This window comes from Helianthus annuus, chromosome 17 (genome assembly GCF_002127325.2).
Source record: "Helianthus annuus cultivar XRQ/B chromosome 17, HanXRQr2.0-SUNRISE, whole genome shotgun sequence".
Lineage (NCBI taxonomy): Eukaryota > Viridiplantae > Streptophyta > Magnoliopsida > Asterales > Asteraceae > Helianthus > Helianthus annuus.
The window spans coordinates 80491832-80514848 of record NC_035449.2 but is presented as its reverse complement, the minus strand read 5'-3'; the positions used below and the strand labels follow the sequence as shown (position 1 = coordinate 80514848).

At 39.5% G+C, this 23017-nt stretch overlaps 1 protein-coding gene across 2 annotated transcripts; it reads right to left on the bottom strand.

Annotated features, from left to right (window-relative positions):
* Positions 1 to 481: 481 nt before the first annotated feature.
* Positions 482 to 21407, bottom strand: LOC110922746 (ent-copalyl diphosphate synthase, chloroplastic). 2 transcript variants are annotated; one of them, XM_022166959.2, is made up of 13 exons: positions 21286 to 21407; positions 20753 to 20815; positions 18616 to 18701; positions 18218 to 18524; positions 17228 to 17411; positions 16901 to 17115; positions 16555 to 16788; positions 16114 to 16340; positions 15920 to 16035; positions 1406 to 1654; positions 1202 to 1313; positions 923 to 1114; positions 482 to 767 (listed from the first exon to the last, which is right to left on the bottom strand). In XM_022166959.2, exons 1-13 carry the CDS (start codon positions 21374 to 21376, stop codon positions 543 to 545), a joined length of 2301 nt encoding a protein of 766 aa, XP_022022651.1. In that variant the 5' UTR covers positions 21377 to 21407; the 3' UTR covers positions 482 to 542. The 2 variants fall into 2 exon arrangements, with proteins under 2 accessions (XP_022022651.1, XP_035842765.1); XM_035986872.1 differs by having other exon boundaries at positions 16723 to 16788.
* Between the last annotated feature and the right edge of the window lie 1610 nt (positions 21408 to 23017).

Sequence of the window (23017 nt, the reverse complement as noted above, 5' to 3'; positions counted from 1 at the left end):
GACGGTTCAGCTCGAAACGGTTCGGGTCGAAACGGTACGGGTCGAAACGGTTCGCGTCGAAACGGTTAAGCTCGAAACGGTTCGGGTTCGAAACAGTTCGCGCCGAAACGGATTTTTTGGATTTTTTAGAATTTTTTAGAATTTTTATGATTTTTTAGAATTTTTATTATTTTTTTAGAATTTTTTGGAATTTGTTTGGTTTTTTTGGAATTTTTTTGATTTTTTGGAATTTACTATTTTTTTTTGTTTTAATGTTTTAGAGTTTACACTTAAGTCCCTGTGTTTCTAAAACTGACGCAAACCGTTCCTGAATTAGTTAGTTAACTCAAAGTTAACAAAATAAATGGATGGAGTTAAGTTAGTGGACTGAAATGGTTACGAAAATGAAACTAATGGACTGAAATCGCAATTTTTAAACTAATGGACTGAAACCGTTATTTTTGACAAACCTCAGGGACGAAAACAGTAATTAACTCTAGTATTTCTAAACCGTAAACCATATTTCTTTTATTATACTAGTAAATATGGGATTACAAATGCAGTCAAATTACAATCTCAAATACTTTAGAGATATGGGCATTTATCGTCTTTGGGTCACAGCACGCCTGGTAGTACATGGTTCTTGCGACACTTAGGAACGTCTGCTTCAGATCCTGTTCAAGACCATCGGGTGAGTCGCACAATACAAGTTGCACCAGCTCTTGCATTTCCAAATCTATCATAGTGTAATTTCTAGCCCCATTATTGTCACATGTGGTGCAGTTCTCCTACAAGGTAGAAAAATTATTATTATTATTATTATTATTATTATTATTATTATTATTATTATTATTATTATTATTATTATTATTATTATTATTAAAGTGAATAATGAAAGAATCTTAATTCCCATTCAAATCTAGTAGGAAAAAAATATTTTTACCTTGGAGTTATGGAACTTAGATAATTCAAGACAAATGTTATCAGTGACAGTTGAGAGTCGTTGATATTGAGGATGAATTATGAGCTCTTTCGATACCCATCGGCCAGCGGTCATGTTTATCGTTCGTACCATCAATTCCGCATCTCCTGTCACCTCTACCCCATCGTGCCACTTTGTCAACCACATCTCCCACTAATTCCAAAAAAAAAGACTATTAGTGTCATTAGCGACAACATATGGCTTGTCACAAGAGCTATAAGGGATATATCGAGAGGTTACAGCATGGTGGAGTTGTGGGTGGATGTTTTGACTGTGAGCCATGAGTGCGTCCAAAGCAAGCTCATGTAGAGTTTTTTGTAGTGCAACCATAACCTCGTACCATGGTTCATTTCTGTGTAACCAAACGAAGATAATCAAAGTCGTCGCTAAAAGTTTTACGACATTAAGTTGACAAGAGACGCTTTTAAAAAGAAACAAAAGTACTTGAAATGTTGTTTGAAAGACGATCTGTTTCTAAATTCATCAAGAAAAGCTGTTCTGTCCTCATTTGAGAGCTGTGACGAGTCGAAATATGAGGAGATGGTTTGGACTAATATGGCGGTTTTGGTCCATGCGATTCGCTCCGCAGACCTTTCTGGCTCGAATATGCTGGCTACAGCTAAGTAGTATGAGACCAAAAGGCTTGTAATATTGCTAGTCTCAAACTTTTCGATGCCAGACTTATGATACCATCTGCATACATAAAATTAATTAGGTTCCATTGGTAAACCATAAAGTGTTGTTACAAGAGGTATTTTCGCAACCAGACGGTCTGGTAGTGGAGAAGCTTGAGATTTCTGACCGGGGGGTCGAAAACGTATATACCAAAAAATTTCTATAGAACCGGGGGGTCAAAAACGTGTATACCAAAAAATTTCTATACGAAAACTACATACTCTCCACTACTGGGCGAAAAGTTCGGGGGGTCGGCCGCCCCCTCCGGCCCCCACTATGCAACGCCCATGCGGTCAGGGAACTAGTAGTCTTACTGATCCATGGGTCAGACTGGTTTAACCGGTTTAACCTAATGTAAACGAGTCAAGCCGAGCCGAGTCGGAGCTTGTTTAGGCTCGAGTTCGCTTGTTTAACAATTAAGAGAACTAGGGCTCATTAGATCTTTAGCTACTTCTAAAGGTCGATCTCTGCTCGGGCTTGACTATTTAAATATTTATTAATTATATTTTTATAATTATTTTCATATATATTTATAATTATGTTTTGATATATAATATAATATATATTATTTGATTATTTTGTCATAATTTACACACTATAGTAATTATTATTAAATATATTTTTAATATTTTTAGATAAAAAATATAAAAATAAACAGTCATTTAGACTCGCTAGCCGGCTTGAACTCAATATGTGAAGCTCAAGCTCAAGCTCGTTTAAGATCGGCTCGATTCAAGTATTCAACGAGGCAATCTAGAGTAGCTAATTAACGAGCAGCTCGGCTCGTTTACACCCTAGTTCAATAGATAATTTTAAATTAAAAAATATTCATAACTAATTTGAAAGAGAATATGTAATTAATTTATCTTTGGGGTGGATTTGAATTGTTAACAAATGTGGGGTTGGAATAAACAAAATATAAAGGAGTAAACTGCCATTTTGGTCCCTGAGGTTTGGTCACTTTTGCCACTTTAGTCCAAAACTCAAACTTTTTAAATCTGGGTCCCTGTGGTTTCACTTTTATTGCCATTTTGGTCCAAAAATGAAATCAACTGATATTTGGCTAATAAAATCCTGATATTTTGTCCTTTTCCTTAGGGGCAAAATGGTCAAATATCAGCTGATTTCATTAATTTAATTAATAATGTGTTATAATAAAATCATATTGACCGTTTTGCCCATGAGGAAAAGGACAAAATAACAGGATTTTCTTAGCTAAATATCAGCTGATTTCATTTTTGGGCCAAAATGGCAATAAAAGTGAAACCACAGGGACCCAGATTTAAAAGGTTTGAGTTTTGGACTAAAGTGACAAAAGTGACCAAACCTCAGGAACCAAAATGGCAGTTTACTCAAATATAAAGTATAAAGTAGAAAACAAATTAGTAAATTCAATATTTATAGAACATTTGGTTCAAAGATCACCACTTCGCTTTATGTCTCTTGGAGAGAGTCTACGGTTAAATTCCTGGCATAAGGTAAATTTGGTATAATTTATGAGTAGCGATTATGTAATCTTTGTCGTTAAAAAAAAGAATATTTGGTTCAAAGATGGCTATGGTTCGGTGGTTCAAGCGGATGGTGTTATAACCTGCTGGAACAAATAAAATAAATCGGTTGTTTTGTCATGTAATAAAATTATGTGACAAAATAGCAAACTTACTCCTGAATTGTGTCCCATTCGAGCTGATGCATGGCTAGGCAGTTATTGTTGTGACAACTCGAACTTTAGACTTGCTTGATGTATCGTTACGTGTTTATGTGACATTTTGAGCTAATGAATATTACGTGATTTATGAGATGTCATTATGTGTATTGTGTAATATACGTTGTATGTTAATTGAACCGAACCCAAACTGCACACGATAACCGGTCACACAAGCCTTTGGCCTTACACCTTACATTCGGTCCATTAGGTAACCGAGTGGGCTCGGCCCACTCCCCACTCGCAACCACTATACCAAAACTAAGGGTCTTGTTTTCCTCTCATTTGTTACAACACAAGAAAACACGCACATAACCCTAGCTCCTCTATCTCGTCTCTCTCTCTCGGCTTGTTTAGGAACCGACGGCACAAGGCCATCCGATCACCCTTCTGGTTCGGATCACATCTCGTTACTTGTAACCGGTTAGTATGTTTGTTTGAATTCATGTTCGATTGTATGTGATGCCATGATTGCTATCATTCGGTTATGCGATGTAACTAGGGTGTATGTTAGTAAAATTGATTGGTTGTTGATGTTGGATGCGAGTACTTATAATAGTGATGTTTGTTAATCTGATTTATTGTTGATGATGTTAATGATAATGTCTTGTTGATTGGCTATGCAATTCGAGTTAACGTTCATGAAATCGGATCATAATGTGATTGAGTGTTATGAATATTGTTATTGTTCATAAGTGGGATTATTAGGGTTCATAAGAATTGATGATTTATTCCCCTGTTTGATCGATGAATTCTTGAATGGCAAACTGTTAGTTGATAATTGATTTTTGGAAACTGTCAACGATGATTGAATTGCCTAAATGAATTGCATGAAATCAGGAAAGTCGTTACACACACGGTTGCGACTCGGCATCGCTTGTTGCGAGTCGGAACCCCACTCGAGACCACAACAGCACAAACCGAGACCACGGTTGCGAGTCCCGTTGCGACTCGTAACCAGACCATGATGAGTCGAGATCACCAGTTGCGACTCGCAACCTCCTGTTGCGACTCGTAATCTCCGGCCGTGACTCGTAACCAGGCCATGATGAACCGAGACCACCGGTTGCGACTCGAGATCGCTGGTTGCGACTCGAGACCTTCTTTGCATGTACACTGTTTTGGGCCTACACTGTCACGGGCCCAATTCTATGACTGTTATGTTGTTGGACTGATTGTTATTGGACTGCTTATATTATTTGGGCCGAAACCTTTATGATTGGACTTGTATAGTTGGGCCGGGTTATGATTGGGCCGAACACTTAGATTGTTTATCCATTTGCTGATACGTGTACGTGGTTGCCATGACTATATGTGATACTATATACGTGCTATGTACGAACCTGACTTGCATAATAACCATGATAGGACGTGGTTGACCATTTACTTGCTACCTGTACTCTTTCTGTGTATCTGCCGAGCAAACCAAGGTGAGTTCACACAGCCAAGGCATGGGATTCCCGGGTTGGGAATTGGGTTGGATATGTTATTGTAAAAGGAGTTACTCGTACTTACGCATATACCAGACTATAGACCATCGTCCTCAGGTTAGTCAGGACACGTTACGTAAAGCCTACGTAACCCAGTATATTTGCCATATGTCTCCCGGGTCGGGAGGACACGTTACGTAAAGCCTACGTAACCCAATACCATCTACTGGCTTCCAGGTCGGAAGGCCACGCTGCGTAAAGCCTACGTAGCCCCCACGCGTACCACTGTCCTCGGGGAAGGGCACGTCACGTAAAGCCTACGTGACCCTGTACGTTTTCCTGTTCTCGGTAAAGAAGAACACATGGTCGGAAGTTAGTCTAGTAAGTACCGTTAATGAGAAGCCCTCATTAGCCAGGATGAACATGGGAAACCCCCACCTTTAGTACACACTAGTATGGGAAGCCCCCACTAGCTATACTTATGCATTACATTATGAACTTACTTTCTGTGAACTCGCTCAACTAGTTTGTTGATTATTTGCTGCATGCCTTGCAGGACCTTAGGTACATTATGGAGCTTGCACAGGGAGGAGCAGGTCGTTGTGGGATACGGATCATGAACGATATTTGAACTTATAACTATTTTGAGATTTCATACTATGCTTCCGCTATTTAAACGATGTTTGGTTTTTGAAACATCAATCATGTCATGGTGACTTATATTAACTACTTTTATTATTAATTGCTATGGTTTGATATGATTGATGGCTTGATCCTGGTCAGTCACGCTCCCAAGCGGTGGTATTCCGCGGGTGGATTTTGGGGGTGTGACAGATTGGTATCAGAGCCATTGGTTATAGAGAACTTGGTTTTAATATGGGAAAACGTTTTTATTAAAACCGGACTATAACCAGAACAGTGCTCTCAATGATCCACAACGACGCTTCGCTCCACGTGCAAGACTCGACATCTTAGGTAATAAGGTTTATGTTTATTGCCTGTATGCTAGAATTGTTTAGAACTTTGCTCGCATTACGCTTAGATACACATGCTTTGATTTCATGAGAACACCCATATGCCTACGCTTTTCTGTCATCGCCCTACCCGCGAACCATTCTTACGTATGCTACTTGTTACTATGAAGATCATGTCTGGACGAATCAACATGACACAAGCCCAGCTAGAGGCTCTTGTTCAAGCTCAAGTTGCTGCGGCAGTTGCAGCAGCTCAAGCAGGTAGTATATCCTGCAGTATAGGCACACACTAGGATCTTTAGATCCTACATTAACTCTCGTATTTAACTTCGTCCTATTCGTACACAATAGGTCAACACGCGCAGCAGCCAGTCTGCACGTTCAAGAATTTCATGGACTGCCGTCCAAACTCTTTCAGCGGCACAGAGGGGGCAGTGGGACTCCTCCACTGGTTCGAGAAGCTAGAATCAGTATTCGAAATGTGCGAGTGCCCTGAGGCTCGCAAGGTCAAGTTTGCTACCGGTACTTTGGAAGGGATAGCATTGACTTGGTGGAACGCCCAAGTCCAGATCTTAGGGTTGGCAGCTGCTAACGCCACCCCATGGAACGATTTCAAGGAACTCATCAAGCGTGAGTATTGCACGCGGGAAGATATTCACAAGCTAGAAGACGAGCTGTATAACTTGAAAATGGTTGGATCGGAAATCGAGGCGTATACTAAACGGTCTAATGAGCTGGCCGTTCTGTGTCCAACTATGGTGGACCCTCCATACAAGCGCATTGAGTTGTACCTCAAGGGATTGGCGCCAGAAATTCAGAGCCACGTGACGTCGGCTAACCTCGAAAACATACAGGAAATTCAACGTCTCGCTCACCGTATCACCGATCAGGCAGTTGATCAGAATAAACTGCCCAAGCGTGTTAACGCTACTGCTAACGTCACCACCTCAGTTACTCCTGCTACATCTGGTGACAGTAAAAGAAAATGGGATGGAGATTCTAGTAAAGGTTCAGCGACCGTTCAGCCACAAGCTCAGCAACAGAAAATCGACCACTATCAGAGTCCCAGTCAGCAATCCTCTGGTGGTCACAGACAGAGGAGATATCAGGGTAGTCAACCCAGGTGCCACAACTGCAACAGGCATCACCACGGCCCATGTAACAAGGGTCGCTGTCAAAGGTGTCTTAAGATGGGGCACGAGGCCAAAGACTGCAGGAGCCCTCGTCCTGCGAATCAGAATCAGCAGCCTCAGCAACCAGCTCCACAAAACCAGCAGCAGCAGCAGCAGCCACAGCGTGGGAACCGAGGATGTTTCCAGTGTGGGGCTGAAGGTCACTTCAAACGCGATTGCCCTCAGTTGAACCAGAATCGCAACAACAATAACCAAGGCAATGGGAATAACAACGGCGGGAACAACAACAATAACGGCAATGAAGCTCGTGGTCGTGCATTCGTACTAGGTCGGGGCGACGCAGTGAACGATCCCAACGTTGTTATGGGTAAGTTTCTCCTCGACAATATTTACGTTACTGTTTTGTTTGATTCGGGTGCGGATACAAGCTATATGTCTGTGAAAATGTGTCAACTGCTAAAACGTGCACCAACACTTTTACCCACCAAACACGTAGTAGAGTTAGCTAACGGTAAAAGTCTAGAAGCCACGCACGTAGTTCAAGGTTGTAATCTTATCTTAGCTGGTCAAGCCTTCTCTATTGATCTCATTCCCATAGTTTTGGGTAGCTTCGACGTCGTGATTGGGATGGATTGGTTGTCCCAACACCAGGCAGAAATCTTATGCAGCGAAAAGGTTATTCGCATTCCTCGTTCGGGTCAGGAACCTCTAGAAGTTCAAGGCGACAAGAGTGGTGCTGTGGTTGGCGTCATCTCTTTCTTGAAGGCTCAGAAGTGCTTACGAAAAGGTCACGCAGCCATTCTGGCTCTCGTTACAGACGCATCAGCAAAGGAAAAGAAATTGGAGGATATTCCAATTGTACGCGATTACCCTCAGGTGTTTCCTGAAGACTTACCTGGCTTACCGCCTCATCGTCAGGTCGAATTTCAGATCGAGCTCACTCCAGGAGCAGCACCCATAGCTCGCGCACCATATCGTCTGGCTCCATCAGAATTGGAGGAATTGTCAAAGCAACTGCAGGAACTCTTGGAAAAGGGTTTCATACGACCAAGCTCTTCGCCTTGGGGAGCTCCAGTGCTTTTCGTGAAGAAGAAAGACGGTACGTTCAGGATGTGCATCGACTACCGTGAACTCAACAAGGTGACGGTGAAGAACCGTTATCCTCTTCCACGCATAGACGACTTATTCGACCAATTGCAAGGGTCGTGTTACTACTCGAAGATAGACTTGAGGTCTGGGTACCATCAGTTGAGAGTCCGGGATGAGGACGTCTCCAAGACAGCCTTCAGAACTCGTTACGGTCACTACGAGTTTCTCGTCATGCCATTCGGGTTAACGAACGCGCCTGCGGTATTTATGGATCTTATGAACAGGGTGTGCAAACCCTATCTCGACAAGTTCGTCATTGTGTTCATCGACGACATCCTGATTTACTCCAAGAGTCAGGAGGAGCACGAGCAGCATCTTCGCCTTATTTTGGAACTCCTTCGGAAGGAACAGTTGTACGCCAAGCTTTCTAAATGCGACTTCTGGCTTCGTGAAGTCCACTTCTTAGGCCACGTGGTAAACAAGGATGGGATCCATGTCGATCCATCCAAGGTAGATTCGATCAGGAACTGGCCTGCACCGCGTACGCCAACGGAAATACGCCAATTCTTGGGTCTGGCAGGTTACTACAGACGGTTTATTAGAGACTTCTCGAAGATTGCTCAGCCGCTTACGCTACTGACACAGAAGGGTGTTACCTATCGCTGGGGAGAGCCCCAGGAGACTGCTTTTCAGCACCTAAAGGATAGACTTTGCAGTGCACCTATCCTCTCATTGCCAGAGGGCACAGATGACTTCGTGGTTTATTGTGATGCATCCATTCGGGGACTTGGATGTGTGTTAATGCAGCGCGACAAGGTTATCGCTTACGCCTCTCGTCAACTCAAGATTCATGAACGCAACTACACGACGCACGATTTAGAGCTGGGAGCTGTTGTTTTCGCGCTTAAGATATGGCGACACTACCTGTACGGTACCAGGTGCACGATTTACACCGATCACAGGAGTCTCGAGCATATCCTTAAGCAGAAGGATTTGAACATGCGTCAACGGCGATGGGTCGAATTACTAAACGATTATGAATGCGCTATCAAGTATCATCCAGGCAAAGCCAATGTGGTGGCTGATGCCCTTAGTCGAAAGGACACTTTACCGAAGCGCGTGCGAGCACTACAGCTTACGATTCAGTCTAGTCTTCCTGCACGGATACGAAATGCTCAGGTAGAAGCATTGAAGCCCGAAAACGTCAAGGCTGAAGCCTTACGCGGCTCACGACAACAGATGGAACAGAAGGCAGACGGCGCCTATTATGTAACGGGCCGGATTTGGGTCCCTCTTTATGGCGGTTTACGCGAACTTGTGATGGATGAAGCACACAAGTCTCGCTATTCGGTACATCGAGGGTCGGATAAAATGTACCACGATATCAGCACTACCTATTGGTGGCCTAGTATGAAGGCCCACATTGCTACGTATGTTGGAAAATGCTTGACATGTGCAAGAGTCAAGGTCGAATATCAGAAACCAGCTGGTCTACTTCAGCAGCCTAAGATACCTCAGTGGAAATGGGAAGAAATTTCCATGGATTTCGTTACAGGCCTACCTAGATCCCAGCGTGGGAACGATACGATATGGGTCATAGTTGATCGACTCACTAAGTCTGCACACTTCCTGCCGATTAAGGAAACGGACAAGTTCTCCACACTTGCAGACGTCTATCTTAAAGAAGTTGTCTCGAGGCACGGGGTGCCCACGTCCATCATTTCGGATCGCGACGCACGATTCACGTCAGAACTTTGGCAAGCAATGCATAAATCCTTTGGCTCACGACTAGACATGAGCACAGCATACCACCCTCAGACGGATGGACAGTCTGAGCGTACGATTCAAACTCTTGAAGACATGCTTCGGGCATGCGTCATCGATTTCGGCAACGGCTGGGAAAAGCACCTCCCTTTGGTGGAGTTTTCTTACAATAACAGTTATCACACCAGCATTCAAGCCGCTCCATTCGAGGCATTGTACGGGCGTAAATGCCGGTCACCTCTCTGTTGGGCAGAGGTGGGAGATAGTCAGATTACGGGTCCAGAGATTGTAGTGGACGCCACAGAAAAGATTGCACAGATACGACAACGCATGGCGGCAGCACGAGACCGTCAGAAAGCCTACGCGGACAAGCGTAGAAAGCCATTGGAATTTGAGGTCGGGGACCGGGTTTTATTGAAAGTTTCACCCTGGAAGGGTGTGGTTCGTTTTGGCAAACGGGGCAAACTGAATCCGCGATACGTCGGACCATTCGAAATTATAGAAAAGATTGGCAAGGTAGCCTACAAGTTGAATTTACCAGCTGAACTCGGGGCAGTTCACAATGTCTTTCACGTATCGAACCTAAAGAAGTGCCTATCAGATGAAAATCTTATCATTCCTTTCAAGGAACTCACTATCGACGAGCGGTTGCAGTTCGTTGAGGAACCAGTCGAAATCACGGACCGGGATGTGAAGGTCCTCAAACACAAGAGAATCCCTCTTGTCCGAGTTCGTTGGAACTCCAAACGTGGCCCAGAGTACACCTGGGAACGCGAAGACAGGATGACAGAAAAGTACCCCCAGTTATTCGGGAACAAGGCAACCACTACTGAGGCTGAAGCTACTACTTCGGAATTTCGGGACGAAATTCCAGATCAACGGGGGGAGGATGTGACACCCCAGGAAAATCAGTGAACGGTACAGTTTACCTAGCTTCCTCAGTGAGTGCATACCAAATTTCGGGACGAAATTTCCAATTAGTTGGGGATAATGTGACAACTCGAACTTTAGACTTGCTTGATGTATCGTTACGTGTTTATGTGACATTTTGAGCTAATGAATATTACGTGATTTATGAGATGTCATTATGTGTATTGTGTAATATACGTTGTATGTTAATTGAACCGAACCCAAACTGCACACGATAACCGGTCACACAAGCCTTTGGCCTTACACCTTACATTCGGTCCATTAGGTAACCGAGTGGGCTCGGCCCACTCCCCACTCGCAACCACTATACCAAAACTAAGGGTCTTGTTTTCCTCTCATTTGTTACAACACAAGAAAACACGCACATAACCCTAGCTCCTCTATCTCGTCTCTCTCTCTCGGCTTGTTTAGGAACCGACGGCACAAGGCCATCCGATCACCCTTCTGGTTCGGATCACATCTCGTTACTTGTAACCGGTTAGTATGTTTGTTTGAATTCATGTTCGATTGTATGTGATGCCATGATTGCTATCATTCGGTTATGCGATGTAACTAGGGTGTATGTTAGTAAAATTGATTGGTTGTTGATGTTGGATGCGAGTACTTATAATAGTGATGTTTGTTAATCTGATTTATTGTTGATGATGTTAATGATAATGTCTTGTTGATTGGCTATGCAATTCGAGTTAACGTTCATGAAATCGGATCATAATGTGATTGAGTGTTATGAATATTGTTATTGTTCATAAGTGGGATTATTAGGGTTCATAAGAATTGATGATTTATTCCCCTGTTTGATCGATGAATTCTTGAATGGCAAACTGTTAGTTGATAATTGATTTTTGGAAACTGTCAACGATGATTGAATTGCCTAAATGAATTGCATGAAATCAGGAAAGTCGTTACACACACGGTTGCGACTCGGCATCGCTTGTTGCGAGTCGGAACCCCACTCGAGACCACAACAGCACAAACCGAGACCACGGTTGCGAGTCCCGTTGCGACTCGTAACCAGACCATGATGAGTCGAGATCACCAGTTGCGACTCGCAACCTCCTGTTGCGACTCGTAATCTCCGGCCGTGACTCGTAACCAGGCCATGATGAACCGAGACCACCGGTTGCGACTCGAGATCGCTGGTTGCGACTCGAGACCTTCTTTGCATGTACACTGTTTTGGGCCTACACTGTCACGGGCCCAATTCTATGACTGTTATGTTGTTGGACTGATTGTTATTGGACTGCTTATATTATTTGGGCCGAAACCTTTATGATTGGACTTGTATAGTTGGGCCGGGTTATGATTGGGCCGAACACTTAGATTGTTTATCCATTTGCTGATACGTGTACGTGGTTGCCATGACTATATGTGATACTATATACGTGCTATGTACGAACCTGACTTGCATAATAACCATGATAGGACGTGGTTGACCATTTACTTGCTACCTGTACTCTTTCTGTGTATCTGCCGAGCAAACCAAGGTGAGTTCACACAGCCAAGGCATGGGATTCCCGGGTTGGGAATTGGGTTGGATATGTTATTGTAAAAGGAGTTACTCGTACTTACGCATATACCAGACTATAGACCATCGTCCTCAGGTTAGTCAGGACACGTTACGTAAAGCCTACGTAACCCAGTATATTTGCCATATGTCTCCCGGGTCGGGAGGACACGTTACGTAAAGCCTACGTAACCCAATACCATCTACTGGCTTCCAGGTCGGAAGGCCACGCTGCGTAAAGCCTACGTAGCCCCCACGCGTACCACTGTCCTTGGGGAAGGGCACGTCACGTAAAGCCTACGTGACCCTGTACGTTTTCCTGTTCTCGGTAAAGAAGAACACATGGTCGGAAGTTAGTCTAGTAAGTACCGTTAATGAGAAGCCCTCATTAGCCAGGATGAACATGGGAAACCCCCACCTTTAGTACACACTAGTATGGGAAGCCCCCACTAGCTATACTTATGCATTACATTATGAACTTACTTTCTGTGAACTCGCTCAACTAGTTTGTTGATTATTTGCTGCATGCCTTGCAGGACCTTAGGTACATTATGGAGCTTGCACAGGGAGGAGCAGGTCGTTGTGGGATACGGATCATGAACGATATTTGAACTTATAACTATTTTGAGATTTCATACTATGCTTCCGCTATTTAAACGATGTTTGGTTTTTGAAACATCAATCATGTCATGGTGACTTATATTAACTACTTTTATTATTAATTGCTATGGTTTGATATGATTGATGGCTTGATCCTGGTCAGTCACGCTCCCAAGCGGTGGTATTCCGCGGGTGGATTTTGGGGGTGTGACAATTGTAGTCCAACTTAGCCATTTCTAGGTACTTACTATTGCTCACATTCCCCATCCTGTATTTGAAGTAAGAAAGAGACCCCATTAACATTAACAATAATGATAAAAACCAATCCGATATCATACACCCTTAAGATCTTATTTTCACACCCCTACATGTATATGGTCTGAATAGAGTTATACGGGCCGTATAACTGATTGTTGCAAAAAAAATGTAAGGGAATGTTTTTTTGTACATGTATACGGGCCGTATAACATTATACGACCCAAACCTAATATAATATTATATGACCCGTATAATGTTATACGACCGGTATACAATTTTATACAGGCTAATTTATTCTCTATATATATGAGCCGTATAACATTATACGAGCCATATAATATTATACGGCTAAATATTTGTCATGTTAAATTATTCTATACGAGCCGTATAACGTTATACGGCTCGTATACAGGGTGTGAAATTAAGATTTTAGGGTGCGGGATTATTTCGACCTACCAATCAACTCTCTCTTGATGGATTTTATTTGATGGTATACGCTCGTATACTAGATTTACATGCTCATATAGTACATGGAATGATTGGCATTTGGCATAAGCCGCATAACAAGTTGTGTACATTTAATAAGACCACCTTCTGAGTGGTGTATGTATGTAAAGCAAAAGGAAAGAAAGAATCTAAAAAAATGTTGGTTTTAAAAATCATTTCCTAAAATTATTTCATATTTAACTTTTTTTAATTTTAGAGTAATCTATTTTTAAATACTTTTATATCTCCACTTTACAAGATTTCAACTGTTCACCTTATCAGTTACCACTACATTATAAGTAAACAATGGCGTGTGACCATCCGGAAAGTTCTCGTGTTACAACCTTTTTTTGCCGATAAAAAAGGTAAACAATGATGGATCACTTATGTTTAAGTGACATTACGTTTGATTGTAGCTAAAGCGACAACCAATAATGCATGTGCATAAACTTTTGAACTGAATGTACTGCATGTGAATGAATTAAACCATCTGAATGACAAGTGTCTCAATATTCTATTTGCGTATCTTTGCACGATAAGGTACTATTGTATTCTACACTTTCTCTCTCTCTGTCTCTATATATATGTGTGTGTGTATATATATATATATTAGAGAGAGAGAGAGAGAGAGAAAGTGTATTGTACAATCTGGGTTAACGTACATTGTGTACGCTGTGAAAACATAACATGCGTGATTATGGTTTTCAACATGCATGATTAGAGTTTTTGGGTTCTATAACGTGCGTAATTTCATCTCGTACACTTCGTACATTAAGTAATATTGTACGTTAACCAACCCCTATATATATATATATATATATATATATATATATATATATATATATATATATATATATATATATATATATATATATATATATATAGGACAAAGATCCGTTAGGAACCACATTTTATTGCGAGAACCGCGAGAACTAATGTGAACATAACCAAAAATGCCTAAAAATAGCTAAAAAAACACACAAAAAATTATTTTTTTTAATATTTTTTATAAGAAAATCGCTACTTTTAGTAGAAATTTTTTTTTAAATTAAAAATTTTTTTTTTTGCTACTAAAAGTAGCGATTTTAACATAAAAATATTAAAAAAAATAATTTTTTAGATATTTTTAGGTTTTGGGGGGTTTAGTTTTTAGCATTTTAGCTTGGAGGGTGGGGGTTTAGGTTTTTGGGGGGTGGGGGAGGGGGGTTTAGTTTTTTTTTTTTTTTTTTTTTTTGGGGGGGGGGGGGGTGGGAGGGTTTAGGTTTTTGGGGGAGGGGGTTAGGTTTTTTAGGGTTTTTTTTTAGCTATTTTAGGTTGTGTTCACATTGGTTCTCGCGGTTCTTGCAATAAAGGTGGTTCTCGCATGAACCTTACCCTATATATATATATATATGGGAGAGTTCAAATGAGAATAATTTTTTTTGTAAGAAGAAGAAAGAATAATTTTTAATCAATAAGAATGTTTTATTTTGTTTCATTTAATATTTGTATTTAATACTATTGTAAGGGTATATTGGTAAACTTAAATAGATTATTAATTAGTAGTCTTCCTCTTTAATTAACTACATTAAATTTGTAACTTATTTTAAAAAAATATATATTTAAAAAAATAATAATTTAGAATATAGGATAAGTTACGAGATGTGTAGGATAAATTCCGAGTTGTGTATAATAAATTTTGATATGTGTACGATACATTTCAATATGTGTAGGATAAATTTCGAAATGTGTAGAATAAATTTTGATGTGTGTAGGCAAATTTTTTTTTATTGTGGAGAATTATAGTATTTATAACTAATTAATTAGTCAAAGATAATAATAAATAAGATGGAAAAGAGTATTTGATGTTTTACAATTTTACTCTTTGTTAAAACAGTTTGGATGAAAATGAAAAAAAAAATGTATAATAACAAAAATACCACTGAGAATTTTGGATGGAATTAAGGTGTTTGGAAAAATGATAAAAAAATGAAAACCCTCTTAGACAAATTGAGAAAAACAATAAAAAAACTATTTAGATTAAAGTGATATTTCAGGACAAACCAAAGATGGACCCGTCTGAATATAGCTATGACATAGCATGCACTTTTACTTATCTATTATATAATTTTTATTCTTCCAACCGTATTTTACATTTTCTAAGATGAATACGTCGGCCATAGCCTACGATATATAGTATTTGGATTTCTATGATTTGAATTTCTAATGTTTAGAGGATGTATATTTGTCCTTAAAATAAAAAAAAAAACTAAATAGAAAATCAACATTTTTGTTTATTATCATAATAGTTGTTTTCTATATCTTTACCTCTAAAACTTTTACATGTTCATATAATATTGGTTTCCTATTAAGTTTTATTTACATCTACATAAACTCTTAGTAACACATCTGCACAAACTAGGAGTAATACCTGTATAGGGTTTTCCCAATCCAAACATCATCCTCGCCCCCATACTGCTCTAAGTAATATCTAGTCTCGAGTCGAGGTAAGCTTGCATACCATGGTATGTTAATCGCGTATCCAACCTATTGATTTACATTCCATTGAGTTAGCATAATTAAGCTTGTAGAAATACTTGTTACAAATAGTTGTTTCTAGCACACCTCGCCGGGCAAGTCTTTCGCGATGATCCATTTATCAAGTAGCTCGTTTTTCAACTGTTTTTTCTTCAAATAATCATATGAAAACTTCTTGGCATCTTCAAGAATTTTTTCTCCGGGGAAGAGCACTTGAGAAGCCCTATACAAATCGAACATCCCGGTAACTGCTTGCGTTGATTGGCCAGCAAAGCATACGAATTGACCATCTTTCTCAAATTGTCGAAATACATCTGTCACAAAAAACACAAGTTAATTTGGGCTCGTCCCTAAAGAGAATGTCTAGCGCGTTAGTAGAAAACATAATTTCACCCACAAAAATTTATAGATGATTACCGACGGATTACCATCGGATCATACAAAATCCCAAGAAAAAGGAAATGGTAAACTTTTAATGGCGTTGGAAATCGGTTGGTAATCACTAACAAAACTACTATGATCTCTAACCTGGAGTAATTTCATAACCATGCATTCTTAACACCCTAAATCCCATTGCGGTATCATCAATATCTTGTACATTCGCGTTTTTCGCCCAACAAATCCCATTCTTTGTCCAATACTTATAGATATATTCAACACAATCCTTAATCTCGGACTCAAAATAACGAGAAATACCAAGTCGTTGAAGCCGATCAACTACCCAAATATGCTCGAAAAGATCCACTGGGTAGACATTTGGAACTACAAAATGATCAAAACACAATAACTTCATAAAATTCCATAACTACTAACTTTCCCTTTTCAAGAACTACAAAAGTTTGAACTCCATAAACCACCAACTAATTAAACATACCTCCACCGTTGAATTTGGTAACAATATTTGTTAGATATTGAAGACACTTTTCATCTTTTGTATTCATGAGTGCAAAAGCAGTAGATGATGGAGAAAAGAGAAATGACCCATCTTTACATTGCAATTTTAGAAGTTTTTCCCACTCCAAATCTGCCATTCCTTCCAAACTATAAAGTAAACTTGTGGGAACTTTGTGTACTACTTCCATCGGTATCCTTTTCGTCACAAATAAAGTGTCACAAATATGCTAATTTCCAGTGTCATGCCCTACGAAAGCAACCTAATTTGCTATTGATCGTAAAAAAGAAAGCGCGTAAAAGTACTTACGTTGTGAGCTTTAGTTTTTGTCGCGCATAGATTTCTTTCAAGGCAGGAGTATCATTTGGGATTTCAATTTTTAGCTTCCTTGCGATGTCTATAAGCGAAGGGAGCGCTACTTCAAAACCGATCGGCATATGTTCCTCATTCTCGTCTTCAAGTTTACGTAAGTTTTCTTTAAGAAATTTCACTCCTGAGTGTAGTAGGCAAGCATTAGTGACCTTTTTTTTGGTTGAAACCATCAGTTTTTAGTGACTTAGGTGCAGTTTGTTTTTTAAGAGGTAAAATGTCTGCAGTTTGCGGAGACATCTGTAGAAGAAAAGGTGGACCAAACCTCTGCAGTCTCTAAGAAAGAATGTTGTTTGTTTTATAGCGTATGTAGACTTCTAAAATAAACTGGTGGTGGTGTACGGACGATGGTGATGGGTGGTGGTAGACGTGGACAGTGGGTGGTGGACGATGGTTATGGTGGTAGACGGTGGTGGTGAGTGGTGGACAGTGGTGGTGGGCGGTGGAGGTGGGTGGTGGTGGTGGACAGTGGTGGTGGTGGACAGTGGTGGTGTTTAACTTTCTGCAGATCTTAGAAGTGGTTGGGCCAAGTTTCCACCAAGAAGAGCTCGCACAAACGTTTTTTAATGAAACGTCTTCGGAAAAACATACAGTCTGCAAATGACAATGTTTGCGCATGGTCTAGACGGCGCAGACAGAAGAGCCTGCGCATATCTTGTTTATAAAAACGAACACCACCTTAACGTCAACCTAGCGACCTAAAAGGTGACATGACACCTCTTTTTATTCGTGTTTAAGGGTATCCCCTTTCTTGGACATAACTTCACCATAATTTTTATGTGTAATGCATAAATAGTTTAGTGACGTACAAATATATAGTTATATCAAGACAAATGCTGTTGACAACATTAACTGTGACAAAGATTTACCTTTCACATTTACTCGGATGAACGTTCCAAGTTGACAACATTAACTGTAACAAAGATTTACCTTTTTCACATTTACTAGAATGAACGTTCCAAGAAGTTAGCGTGATAACGCAAGCTAGCGTATTAATGATCCTATCATGAGCTAAAAACAGTACACGGTCCCCCCACGACCCATCAGGCAGTTGATTATTCGCGATCCACTCCAAACTTGATGGAAACTGGGGGGAATCACCACAATTAACATCTTGCACGAGTGCAACCCAAGCCGTATCATATGCCGACACACTTATTTCTCCATCATTCATCGAACCGAACATTGCTTTAATTGTCTCAATAAGCCATTTAATCTCGTCATTTGGATACAAAATCTTTTGATATGGTGATGCATAACGTCCACGGTAGTAATAGATGTTAGTAAATACAAAATGTAACACTTTAAAAGGAAAATCAAATAACAACCTTATTTGTGTCGATGTGATCTCCCACGTTGTCATCGTCCCAGTTGATTAATGGAGCCCCGTTCTTGTGAAGTGCATCATAGTACTCTGCACCGAGCCACACAAGAATACACAATAACCCGTAAATAATTTAGTATTGATTATTGGCTTTTTAGTATTAATTATTGGTGTTTTTTCTTGTATTGATTGTTGTTGAACACCTTTCAACATATGGAAATCTGGCGTATTGTTGGCGGAGGTTGTAAATTCATTTTTGTTTTCAAAATTGGTATTTCGAGAAATATTATAATTACGTGATCAGAAGTAGTGTTTGGTATGTAGGAATAAGAAACGGAATGAAATGGACTATTACGAGGGAATGAAAAAACATGTGTTTGGTTGGTAAGGTAATAGAATAACCAGACGTTTCATTCCCTCAAATTCATTCCATCCACCACCCCTATTATTTTTCCATTCCACTCCCTCTCACCCTTCTTCATCAACATCCCACCCACAACTACCACCACCCGCCACCATCATCATCCATCGTCGTTGCAATCGCCCGCCGCTGACAACCACTATGGCCACCCTATGTCACTGTCCGACCACCCCCGCTGTCACCCTCCGCCACCGACCATTGGCCCCAACACTGACCACCTCCCCATCGTCAACACCTGCGGCCGCCAACCGCCACCCCGTTTCGCCTCCACCCGCCACCCACTGCCTTCGTCACCCTCCACCACCACGAACAAACGCCACTGCCGACCTCGGCCACCGTCACCGAACACCGCTGCCCACCGCCGCCTACGCTAACCACCACCACCTGTCGTTGCTGCCACCCACCTGCTACTCACCACTACCGCCTACGCTAACCACCACCACCACCACCTGTCTTTGCTGCCACCCGTCTTCATTCCTTTTTTGAATTTATTATCTCGTCCATTCCATTTCCTCGTCTATTTTATTACCCCATACCAAATAGACGTATCTATGATGCCTTGTTGGAATAAAGCAAACACAAATTGAGTAATATAGTATCATATAATAAATGAAAAAAAAAAACAATTATTATAGGGTCCTTCCATCATGTTTGACTTCAAAAACCATTTTTAATCACAAATTGAGTAATAGAGTATCACATATAAATGACACTATCAATTATTAAATGACATTATCAATTATTATTGGGTTCTTTCAACAATTATTGTTATCAATAATATTTTTTTTTTTACTTCTATAACCATTTTTAATTAAAATTATGTAAAAATTATATAACGAACTTAACATATAACGTAATCACAGAATATGGTGTTCAGAATTCGATTCAGATTCGAAAATTTCGATTCAATTATCAATAATTCGATTCGATTATCAAAAATTTGAATTCGAGTCAAGTAAATCAAATATGAAGTTATAGTTTTAAGTTCGATTCGATTTGAAATTATACATATTTATATATAATATACACATATAACTTTAATTGGAGTGATAATATAAGTTAATTTATAAATTTAATCTATGCCCTAAATTAGCCAATTACCAAGCCCAAATAGCCCATAATAAATTTACGTATTTTAAATGAATTTGAATCAAAACGATTTTTTTCGAATTTATCCGAATTCGATTCGAATGCGAAATTTTGATCAAATTCGAAAAGAATACGAATTGGCGTTTTAATTCGAATACGAATTGACCAGTTTTAATTAAGATTATATTGCAAATCAAACACATAAAATGTAATATGATTACAAAATAATGGCAGGTAGACGAGCAACAAGCTGCGCCGCTACCACTTTCTGAATAGCAAACCCTACCGTGCTAAACACAAAATTCTGCCCCTTAACATGTGCGGTGTTACTGCAAATACGAATTTGAACCAAATACGAATTCAAGCAAAAATAAAAATTGTTCGAAAAATTCGATTCAAGTAATTCGAAAATTCGTTATTCGATTCGATAAACACCCTATCACAAAATATAATAATATGTAGCTAGAGGGACATGGTATAACCATTATAAGGCTATATTATGTATGATATTCAAAATAACACATAACTAATTGTATGTATGATATCAGAATAACATGTATAACTAATTGTTAATGTGATTCTTAGTGTTTTCTATTTAAAATTGATTTTGAATTTCGGAGGATGAACATGCCTTGTATACGCGACTTTGATACGGCTTTGCATTGGAAATTGTTGTTTCTAAGAGGTACACTTCCTGCAATACGTAACAACAATTGGAGATTAATTAGATTCAATTACGTATACTAACAATAACATTAAGTGATTGAAATCAAAGCAGAAAGGAATAAAGTTAAAATTATGAATAAGATTATTGTATTTTCTGCTTCATTTAAACAGTGGAATCCAACACATGCTCATAGAGAGATTCCACATGGATTTCTGAAAGATAACGATTATAAACTTGTTTTTTCTCTCTCTAAATCAAACAAGCCTGTCCAAGCTGCCTTGTTTCTTCTTTATCATTTTTTTTTATCATATATTAACACTTCACAGAAACTCAATATTGACCTGACTTCTGAGTTAAAAAATACGACAAAAGTAAAACGGTTTCAAACAACATTCATTGGTATTCATATGGATACATACAATCATACATTTTATGAGAGAGAGAGAGAGAGAGAGAGAGAGAGAGAGAGAGAGAGAGAGAGAGAGAGAGAGCATTACTGGTGGACGGAGGAAGACAATGAGAAGTGGCCACCAAAGAAGAGCGGTGGTGGAAGGTGGTGGCCGGAGAGATGACCCCCGTTGTCTTCATGGTGGAAGGGTATGTAGAAGGGATTTGTTGTTTGATCACCCAATGAAGTTTTTGGACTTGTGTCAACTAGAGGAGGAAATTTATAACCTCTCCTGTTAGTTATATTTATAGGGGTGGGAGATATGATAGGAAGTTTATTTGGCTAAAAAGGCTAGAAAGTAATTTTAACCATCCATTTAGTTAATCAAGACCTAAGATTAAATCAGGGAAATTGAAGGGAAGAAAAGAGACGCGTGAGTTTGTTTAGGGGTATTTTAGTCAATCCAAGCCAATAGTTTCTCTCTCCTCCAATTCCCCCCCCCCCCCCATATTTTTTAAACGTTAATAACTCTTTCATACGACATTATTCTTTTATAAAAATTTCACCAAAAAAACGAGCGTTTTTTATCTTTAAAACGAGTATACTATTGCTATATTTTCGAATTTTTTTTTCTAAAACCCAGTTGCGTAAAACGCAATAGAAAAAACCCAAGTTGCGTAAAACGCAATGGAAAAAAAAAACTAAAAAATGACATTTTTCTAAAACGCAATGCAACAAAAACACAAAGAAATGTCTTATTTATAAAACGCAATGGCCAGAAAATACAAAGAAATGTCTTATTTCTAAAACGCAATAGCCTAAAAACTCAAAAGAAAATGTACTTTCTAAAACGCAATAGACTGAAAACACATAAAAAAGTGTTTTACCTAAAACGCAATGCACCAAAAACACAAAGAAATGTCTTATTTGTAAAACGCAATGGCCAGAAAACACTTAAAAATGTCTCCTTTCTAAAACGCAATGGTCTAAAAAAACAAAAGAAAGTGTTCTCTTTAAAACGCAATGGACTCAAAACACCTAAAAATGTGTTTTACCTAAAACGCAATGACTAAAAACACTTCAAGAATGTGTTTTTCTAAAAGGCAATAGCCAGAAAACACATAAAAATTGCTTAGTTCTAAAATGCAATTGCCTAAAAACACCAAAGAATGTTCTCTCTAAAACGCATTGAACCAGGACAATAGTTTTGTCTGTGCTGTGAATTGTTTGAACCAATGCAGTTTACGAATGCAGTTTTCCCGAGGCAATTTACAGAAATTTAATTTTTCTGATACATTTTTATGGCAGCTCAACCCCAGCCAGGGGCTTTGCCCCTTGGACCCCGCTAGGGGCTGCCGCCCATGGGACCCTGCTACCATGGGCGCTGCCCCCGGACCCCCATTAAGATCGTAAAAAGCAATGACTAAATCAAAAACCCAGATCATTAAAATGAAATTAAAGAACTTCTTACATGAATCGAAGCCGATTTCTTCAACGATTGACGAACTTTGAATGATAGAAACACTTATCAGCGATCGAATCGAACGGATCGAGTGATTATCTTCAAAATCATGGGAAAAACGAGATTTTGAATGAAATTAAAATGAGTTTTCTTCAAAAAAAAAGCTGAAGAACACGTTGATCCGGTGTTTGAATCATTGATTGGTGACGAAAATCGCACTATAATGTAGTGATTATTGAGATAGTAAGTGAAGAAATGGTTGAAGATGGTGGGTTTTGAAAATGGTGGGTTTTGAAGTTACTGGAGAGAAGAAGGAAGAAGAAAGGGTTTGATTGACTAAAATACCCTTTCTCTTTATTTTAAATGTTGCCACATGTCA

Bases quoted from the DNA above. Each gene is read 5' to 3' on its own strand.
- LOC110922746 (XM_022166959.2), bottom strand. From the start codon at position 21,376: ATGAAGACAACGGGGGTCATCTCTCCGGCCACCACCTTCCACCACCGC. The intron at 18,525-18,615 runs GTTGTTATTTGA...CCATATCAAAAG, and splicing joins ATCACATCGACACAAATAAG to ATTTTGTATCCAAATGACGA. The intron at 17,412-18,217 runs GTAAATCTTTGT...TACTACACTCAG, and splicing joins TTCTAGTAAATGTGAAAAAG to GAGTGAAATTTCTTAAAGAA.